Consider the following 9,721-nt stretch of genomic DNA (forward strand, 5'->3'; position numbering starts at 1 on the left):
CTCTCCTGCTGATGGAAATTAGTTCCATTGACGGGTTTAAAGGTTATTATGCTGGTGGGTGTGGGAAGGTGGGAGGTCGTTGGAAGACTGTTGCTGCATGCCCATTGGTTGAAAGAAAGGATAGTGATTATTACATGAGTGAGGCAATAGGTTCATCAGCAACCATGGTTGAATTGCCTTAGTGTGCCATGCTCATACAGTAGATTGAATTGAATAGGTCAGGTATTCCCAAACTGGGTTACACGCAATGCCGTCGGGGGTACGCCAAATAAATATGCGATTCACATTTTTGTTAAAAAATAAAAAAAATCTTCACATTTTCAAACAGTCCATTTATATTTTCCAACGAGGCTATGCATTTGTGTGAGGTTTTTGTCTCGCCTGAGTAACCTCGTTTCACTGCAAAAAATAAAATTCATCCATCTAGTGTTCAGCGAAATAACAACACAACGTCAAATACAGGTGGCCTCGTCAAATTATTAACATCCAATCACATTAACCGTTACTCTCTCGCGGGAACATTACCTTGAAAGAATCCACTGATAACTTTAATAATGCAAAGGAAGAATTGCTCAATATTCATCAGTATGATGGCTAACTGAAAATGCACCACTAAGATGCTTAATCATGTTGAATGGATTGCTATTCGTTTGTTAGTGCTGATAAGTGTTTTATTCATGACCTCTCACCCCTCTCATGATTTCCCTCTCTCTCTCGGTTCCTAAATACTTTGCGCTCTTCTAAACCATTTCACAGGTGTTCAGCTATAACGTCATATAATAGTCTAAAATCTCATTACCAATTAAGTATTTCATGTGGAGGCGAACTGCACCACAGATGTTAATCATGTAAAACAGTCGATTAATATTCATGTTATGTATGATAAACTTTGTAGAGTGTATCAGTTAGCTTGTGTTTCCATACTTGGCAATGACTAATACCTCTTCAGCCATCAATTACTTAAATGTATCATTAGCCAACGTCTAATGTAAGAAAGACATCTAAGTGCTTTTGAGTTGTGCAAAGTCGGTTATGATAGATAAGTACCAGGCTACCAGACATGATTATGTCTGGCTTTCAAAATATGTTCATTTGGGTATAATCGAAAATAATGTAAAAAAGTATAGACAACATGTATAAGGATTACAAATAAGTATAAGAAGCCTTTTATGATTTTGCCCCCCAAATCATTTAAGAAGATCTTTGGGAAGATCTGTTTTCTTGTTGTATCAGCAATAGGGATTATAGTTTTGATCAAATCTAGCAAACATTTGACTCTTGACCTTTGACTCTTGGCTCAGTGCAAAGATAGCAAATATAGAACTGTATTTGCCTCTTTCCCTTTGGACTATACTTTCACAATATGCTGCCATACTGTATCTATTTCCTCCACACCCCGGAACCCACCATCCTCTCATATTACACCTAACTGTGTTTGACAGCGTCCCTCTCTTCCCTCTCATTCCAAGTTCTTTCCAATAACACACGTTTTAGGGATCTGTCCTCTGAACTGTGGCTTTCCTTGGGTTTCTCAGTTCACTCCGTTCTCAGTTCACAGACCCATAGGGACTTCCAAAGCTCATATTTAATGTACCTATATTCTGAAACGCTGCTATTTATAGGGTACTCCACCAAGGAACACATGAGATATTCATCACTGCTGCCCTCTTTCAGGTCACTTTGTGTGAGCATCAGTGGGTAGGAGGGGGAATTACATGGAGACAACCTTTCCACTGCTTCTAGAATATTTGTTGTGTTTGCTAATTGACCTAATCCCCTGCACTTGCTGTCACTGTCACCTCCTCAAAAAGCCGCGGTGCACGCAAAGGGAATCCGACAACACAGCACATGTATATTTCAAAGGCACAACTTGGAATAAGTAGATTTAAGTAGATAACACGTCATGTGTTTGGCTTTCTTTGGATGGGGCCTTCCTTTATTATTAACTGGGAATTCATATTGGATGTTGCTGCTCTTGATAAAGTCTCTTTGTATGATTTTAAAAGCCAGTTTGGCCTGGTGTGTCACACTGCTCTTCTTTCCAGTATGACAACATGTTATCAATGTACAAATCCCATTCCATTGTGAAATAATTGTACGGTTTACCCCATACACTAGCTGACAACGACACAGGAAACCATTGAGTGTCACCAAGGCAACAGTGCAGACAACGGTGCAGATAGTGAGTGAGGACACGGACTGATACTGTACAGAATATATTATATAACTTCTCTATGGGAAGAGCTTACTATAGGGAGGGCCAGGGGAATATAAGGTCACTGCTCTCAGATAGGGAAAATGAACAAGCAATTGAAAGCATGTGGGAGTCAAGAGTCCTGTAATGATGAACAGTGAGAGAACGGGTGAGAGAACGGGTGAGAGAGGTGAGAGATGAATTTGAGCTATATAGTGCAGAAATGTACAACTTATACTTATACCGTAACAGCAATCTTCAAATACAATTTCAATGAAAGAGACAAGGTTGGGGTGAGCTGACAAGTCCACACAAACCCTTGGAAATGTACAAAATGCAAGTTGGAAAGATAAAAAGAGGCCAACAATCTCTACCTTGAGGCGATTTCTATTTTTAGGAGGGAAATGTCTGTTCAGATTAGGATCAGTGACAGTTATTTGCTGCCCTCTTCTGGAGAGAAGTGTATTTAAAGCGAGAACATCACTGAAGCAGGGCATAAATACAGCACATGGCATATTTTATTGGTCTCATAACAATCTAGCATTGTATGATGGAAATGTAGATTTGATGGCTTCTGCTGTATTTGGAATGTCTGGATTTGATCAAACATTTAATTACAGATTCAAAGCCACATATTTTACAGAGTGTGGATTCACGCAATAATAAATGGGTCTGATTGGACTTGGTTAGTATACATGGTAAAAGCTCAGTTTACCCAGACGTTGGCTGGTCAGTGCTGGCCAGTAGTTGTGTTAGGAGTCAGGACAAAGTATTCAAGTCGTGTACTTTACTGAAGGATTTTCCCCTCAGTACAGCTTTGCTGCCATCCTGTGTTAGTTTAGTGAGCTGATACAAGTTTTAATGTATGTTAATATGAGAGGTGGCCTAGAAAAAAAATGACAGAACTACTTGATTACATGAATATAGAATTTTAATGAACAATCGTGTAATATTGTCAGACAGAAGCCTAGACAAAACCATTCTGATAACATTCGGATACTAGATTCTAAATAAGCGTTACCTAAAGCAAATAAATCAGAATTCCCCCCCTAACAATGTACAAATCAAACTAGTTTAAAGTACTAACTCAAATCTATTATTAATAAACTATGGTATATTCACAGTCAGAGAGAAAATACATCTGCTGTAACTTTGCAAATTACATATCCATTTCTTACTTTTCCTATGTGCCATTGTGTTCTCACTACTTTATACGAATACTGAGAAATACAGTAGATCTTTAAAAGACTAAGCTTTTTAAAATTAGAGCATACAACACCTTAGGTGAAAACTGTAGCCTCTAAACCTGAAAAAAATCGATATAATTCAACAACATCAGCTACAGTATACAAAAGTATGTGGACATGCCTTGAAATTAGTGGATTCTTCGATTTCAGCTCACCCGTTGCTGACAGGTATATAACATTGAGCACACATCCATGCAATCTCCATAGACAAACATTGGCTGTCATTGGATGCCACTGTCATTGGATGCCACCTTTCCAACAAGTCAGTTTGTTACATTTCTACCCTGCTAGAGCTGCCAAGGTCAACTTTAAGTGTTGTTATTGTGAAGTGGAAACGTCTAGGAACAACAATAGAAAAAGTGATGCTTTTTCATGTAGGCCTACTCTTAAAAACCTATTAAAGATTGGCCCCTTTTTTTCTCAATTTTAGCCTAAAATGACATACCCAAATCTAACTGGCTGTAGCTCAGGACCTGAAGCAATGACATGCATATTATTGGTGCCATTTGAAAGGAAACACTTTGAAGTTTGAGGAAATGTGAATGTAGGAGAATATAACACATTCGATCTGGTAAAAGATAATACAAAAAACAGACTGTTCTCTTGTATTGTTTTGTACCATCATCTTTGAAATGCAAGAGAAAGGGCATAATGTATCATTCCAGCCCAGGTGCCATTTAGATTTTGGCTTATAGATGGCAGCAGTGTATGTGCAAAGTTTCAGACTGATTCAATGAACCATTGCATTTCTGTTAAAAATTTCGTATCAAGACTGCCCTAATGATCCTAATTTGCTTATTAATGTTCAAAACGGTGCACTATCCTCAAACAATAGCATAGTATTATTTCACTGTAATAGCTACTGTAAATTGGACAGTGCAGTTTGATTAACAAGATTTTAAGCTTTCTGCCAATATCAAATATGTCTATGTCCTGGGAAATGTTCTTGTTACTTACAACCTCATGCTAGCCTACGTTAGATCAACCGTCCCGCAGGGGTACCCATAACTCCTGAAGAAGTAAACTAAACAAAAACTTGAACCCTCATCGTTATAGGTTTTACTTTTAAAAATGTTTTAACATTAGTCCTGAATGTATTGTGCATTAGCCTATGGGGCAATTCCATGGTATCAGAGTGATTCTGAGACTCAGATATTTCACTTTAAAATGTATGAAAAAAAAGTGCGAAGTTAAACAAACCAAATCTATGCACAAGCAGCGGTGGAAAAAGTACTCCATTGTCATACTTGAGTAGAAGTAAAGATACCTTAATTGAAAATGACTCAGGTAAAAGTGAAAGTCATCCGGAAAAATATTACTTGAGTAAAGGTATTTGGTTTTAAATATACTTAAGAATCATAAGTAAATGTAATTGCTAAAATTTACTTAAGTATCAAAAGACAAAGTCAAAGCACAAACCATTTCAAATTCCTTATATTAAGCAAACCAGACAGCACAATTTTCTAGTTTTTATTTATTGTTGGATAGCCAGGGGCACACTACAACACTCAGACATAATTTACAAACAAAGCATTTGTGTTTATTGAGTCCGCCAGATCAGAGGCAGTAGGGATGACCAGGGATGTCATATGATATGTAACAGTCGTCGTATGAAGGAGAGGACCAAAGCGCAGCGTGGTAAGTGTTCATCTTGGTTTTTAATACGAATAGTGAACACTGAAACAAAAACAATAAAACGACAAACAGTCCTGAATGGTGAAATAAAACACAGAATAGAAAATCATCACCCACAACTCAAAAGTGAAACCAGGCTACCTAAGTAGGGTTCTCAATCAGGGACCACGATTGACAGCTACCTTTTATTAAGAACCATACCAGGCCAAACACAGAAATCCCAAATTATAGAAAAAGGAACATAGACAGCCCACCCCAACTCACGCCCTGACCGTACTAAAACAAAGACAAAACAAAGGAACGGAGGTCAGAACGTGAAATGATTAGTGTGTGAATTGGACCATTTTCCTGTCAAAATGTAACACATACTTTTGGCTGTCAGGGAAAATGTATGGAGTAAAAAGTAAATCATTTTCTTTAGGAATGTAGTGAAGTAAAAGCAAAAGTAAAGTACAGATACCCAAAAAAATGACTTAAGTAGTACATTAACATGTTTTACACCAGGACTACTTTTAAGCACACTTTTTGCACACTTAAAATTATACAAAACCACATTTACTTGAAGAACAGTGCAGGTGCGAATTTTGGTAAAAGAATGACGGTACAAACAGCACAAACTGTCATTCTGTTGTTCCCTCTTGTCTGACCACTGCGACAGTCAGAGCAACTCCCTAGCTAACCCTCCCTCTAGCTATCTGTCCTTTCTTAAGAGACCAAGAGAAGATGAGCCTTTTGAGGAACAGATGCAAAATAAAGGTAGAGTTGTAATTCTAGAGGGCATCATCCATAGCGGAGTGCCATAACTTTCAAAATGTCCCCCTGGGTGCAAAATGTCTCCGTCTCATTTCTCTCAGGACCAAACCGTTCAGAGTTCTCTCCTCTCCACATTGTAACTCGATCTAAAAACATTTCATACTACTGTATGCCCTCAAAGGCCTCCCTTGCAGTGTTCTCTGTGAATTCAAACAGCTCTGACACGAAGGGAACCACAAATAAACGCCACAGCACAGCTTCAATGGGAACACATAGGAACTCAGACTCAGCCGAGCCCTGTACAGTTACAGTAAATCAATTCTGCCTCTGTGTTACAGTTTTTGTCTTGTGTAGGCTTCATTTAGCATAGTGCTCAAATAGCATTGGGAGACAGAGCGGGACCATGCAGCCCTATGGGCCGGGGCCACAGCAAGGAGCCTGATACTCTGTGCTCACAGTCCACAGTGAGATGCAGGTGTCCCCTTCCGTCCCATCAGTGCTTGTTAATCCCAAAGATCGGGACTCCGTGAAGCTGGGGGAGCATGGGAATGAGCACAGTCATCAGGGAGACCGCGTTGACCACAAAGTGGTCCTGGTTGTATTTGGTGTAGAAGCTGGTGAGGATGTAGCTAGGGGCAGAGGAAGAATGTAGGAGGGAGAGAAAGTAAGGATAGGTCAAAGACAGACTGAAGGACTAGGGCCTTTGCTGCCAGTGCCCACAGATTGGATGGAAGAGGCTGCTGGGAGGACACTGAAGTCATTAACAAGGACAGCAGGGAAACAAACAATGCTTAAAGAATAGGTTTCACTTTTCAGTCCTTTTCCTCCTTAAATACCAATGTAGCACTTTGCATTGAATTATACTTTATAAAGAGTTTCTAAGTAGTAAATAGACTATTAGTTTATAAGTATAAAACAGTAATAAACATAAAACAGTGCAGAGTATGGTACTGTAGGGAGTCCTAACAGGACGATGGGGGCGATGGTGAGGAACTTGCGTGAGGCAGTGAACTGGACACCATAGTCCATCTGCTCCCAGTATGTGTAGAAGCGGGCCTTGCTCTGGTCGGGAGTCTCAAATGGAGTTCCTTTCACCAAGTGTAACAACAAAGTACATGCAATGCAACACACACAGCACAGAATACTTGGTCAGGAAAGCTTTAGCTGTTACAGTACATTCGGAAAGTATTCAGACCCCATCCTTTTTTCGACACTTTGTTACGTTACAGCCTTTTTCACTCATCAATCTACACACAATACCCCATAATGGCAAAGCGAAAACAGGTTTTGTGAATTGTTTTCCCATTTACTACAAATAAAACACAGAAGTATATTATTTACATAAGTATTCAGACCCTTTGCTATGAAACACAAAATTGAGCTCAGGTGCATCCTGTTTCCATTGATTATCCCTGAGAATCTTTTACAACTTGATTGGAGTCCATCTGTGGTAAATTCAATTGATTGGACATGATTTGGAAAGACACACACCTCTCTACATAAGGTCCCATAGTTGACAGTGCATGTCAGAGCAAAAATCAAGCCATGTGGTTGAAGGAATTGTCCGTAGAGCTCCGAGACAGGATTGTGTCGAGGAACAGATCTGGGGAAGGGTACAAAAAAAATTCTGCAGGATTGAAGGTCCCCAAGAACAGAGTGGCCTCCATCATTCTTAAATGGAAGAAGTTTGGAACCACCATGACTCTTCCTAGAGCTGGCCATCTGGCCAAAATGAGCAAATGGAGGAAAAGGGCCTTGGTCAGGGAGGTGACCAAGAACCCGATGGTCACTCTGACAGAGCTCCAGAGTTCCTCTGTGGAGATAATAAATGCCTTGCAGAAGGACAAACATATCTGCAGCACTCTGCTCCAAAGCACTCGGGACCTAAGACTGGGGTGAAGGTTCACCTTCCAACAGAACAACAACCCTAAACACACAGCCAAGACAACATAGGGGTGGCTTCGGGTACAAGTCTCTGAATGCCCTTAAGTGGCCCATAAAGAACCCAGACTTGAAGCTGATCAAACAGCAACACTCTCTATCCAACCTGACAGAGCTTAAGAGGATCTGCAGAGAAGAATGTGAGAAACTCAAAAGTGATTCTCTGAATTTTTCAGTAGCCTACAACTGCAAATCAATGTATTTTAGGAAAGGGTGTGTAAGCTGACATAGTACTGTTCTGTAACCTTTATAGCAATGAAACTGCCATAAAAAATGGGTAAATGTTCAAGACTGCCCCATGAACAATTGACTTTATTGACCTTCACTCTTCCCTCTTCTATTGACAGTACAGGGGTTTGCTTATAGAGACTACCATTGTGTGGATAACGCTGACTGGACCATCCACCAACAGTACTTATGTTGTACAGTGGTGAGGTTTCACTGGTGCCCCTAGGCATAGCCTACTAGGGCGCCCACTACCCACCAGGTTGTGTATGATGTTGGTGAGGGTCCAAACTATGGGTACGCTAGCGAAGGGGATGCTGAGCAGGATGACGTGCAACAGGCCGATACCCAGGAGGTAGGAGAGCCAGATGCCCCGGCTGTTCATCACCCGCGTGTTGGGGTTCACCTCGCTGTGAGCCGTGCCGACATTCATGATGCCAACACACCAGTCACCACGCTCCTCGTCCGCCTGAGAAACAGAACAGAAGGGTGTGTGATATAATTCCTTATAGGTATGCCGATCATTATGCGTAATGCAAACAATGCGACAAGGGTACAGCTTGACTGTTCCATCCATGTACTGTTCATTAGATCCTATTGGGAGGGGTCCCTTTATAGGCTTGTCTAAGTTAGTTGGAATGTGGTTAACTAGGTTGTGTGTATCTTTGGGAAAGGAGTCTAGCTGAAATAATTACAACATAGTCATAACCCATCATATTTCTAGGGCAGGCTGATTCAACTCAAATATTGTACTTTTTCATCAGTTCTTCCAAAAGTTTCCATTATCAAATTGAAATAATACATTATGATCTAACACTAGTGTATCGTGCACTACTGTATTCCAATAATAATGATGATAATAATAATAAGTAAATCGAGTCAATACAAATAGATAATAGGCTTCAATCCGATCATCAGTCCGTTATCACTATGTTGCTCTTATTCGCTATCTCCTTCACTGGTTAGGAAATTTACATCATTAGGTTGGACTGCTATATCATTTCGATTAGTTCTTCATTCACATACCTTCTTATTGCGTCTTTATGCAATGTTATCCTTCAGGACATAGCCCGACATTCAAGCAAACAGTTCCACCTGGAGCCACTTTGTTCGTCTTGCGCAACACAGCACAATTCATTTAAAACGTCATAATTTTCAGAGCGCCAAAATTGGGATAATCTTTTTATTCGTCGCTCTTAGCGCCGATGAATGCCTTTACATCACATGGGTAAAACTGACCAATTAAAAGGGAATGCGTTGAAAAGCTGGGGATATGCCCCCTTGCAGCGTCACAGGAATGGGAGTGAGACGGCACTTTTCATGGGTAATTAAGTGGCATAAATCACCAAGTAGTCACTGAGAAATTACATGGTAAATGGTAATTACACAGTAATAAACTATTATTATATATTTTTTCTTAGGAATGAATTAAAACCAGCAACACAGGCTCTAAGAGCTTTCTGTCTCTAAGAGCTTTCCACACCTGGATTGTGCAAGATTTGCCCATGATTATTTTCAAAATTCTTCAAGCACTGTCAAATTGGTTGTTGATCATTGCTAGACATCCATGTTCAGGTCTTGCCATAGATTTTCCGGTAGAGATAAGTTAAAACTGTAACTCGGCCACTCAGGAAAATTCACTGTCTCCTTGGTAAGCAACTCCAGTGTAGCTATGGCCTTGTTTTTCTTGAGATATTGTTCTGCTGACATGTAAATTCATCTCCCA

The 9,721-nt window shown here is 40.0% G+C and overlaps 1 protein-coding gene across 1 annotated transcript; it reads right to left on the minus strand.

Annotated features, from left to right (window-relative positions):
- Positions 1 to 6,322: 6,322 nt before the first annotated feature.
- LOC135525207 (ORM1-like protein 3) lies at positions 6,323 to 8,428 on the minus strand. Its single transcript, XM_064952938.1, has 3 exons — positions 8,257 to 8,428; positions 6,797 to 6,950; positions 6,323 to 6,458 (listed from the first exon to the last, which is right to left on the minus strand). The coding sequence occupies exons 1-3, from the start codon at positions 8,426 to 8,428 to the stop codon at positions 6,323 to 6,325; spliced, it is 462 nt and encodes a 153-aa protein (XP_064809010.1).
- Positions 8,429 to 9,721: the final 1,293 nt, after the last annotated feature.

This window comes from Oncorhynchus masou, chromosome 31 (assembly GCF_036934945.1).
Source record: "Oncorhynchus masou masou isolate Uvic2021 chromosome 31, UVic_Omas_1.1, whole genome shotgun sequence".
NCBI classification, from domain to species: Eukaryota; Metazoa; Chordata; class Actinopteri; order Salmoniformes; family Salmonidae; genus Oncorhynchus; species Oncorhynchus masou.

What these genes read in the sequence shown, in the direction of transcription:
- LOC135525207 (XM_064952938.1), bottom strand. Translation starts at nt 8,428, where the DNA reads ATGAATGTCGGCACGGCTCACAGCGAGGTGAACCCCAACACGCGGGTG. An exon ending in CACCAACATCATACACAACC is followed by an intron (nt 6,951 to 8,256) that starts TGGTGGGTAGTG and finishes GTGTGTGTTGCA; the next exon opens with TTGCATGTACTTTGTTGTTA. An exon ending in ACCATCGCCCCCATCGTCCT is followed by an intron (nt 6,459 to 6,796) that starts GTTAGGACTCCC and finishes CTCTGCCCCTAG; the next exon opens with CTACATCCTCACCAGCTTCT.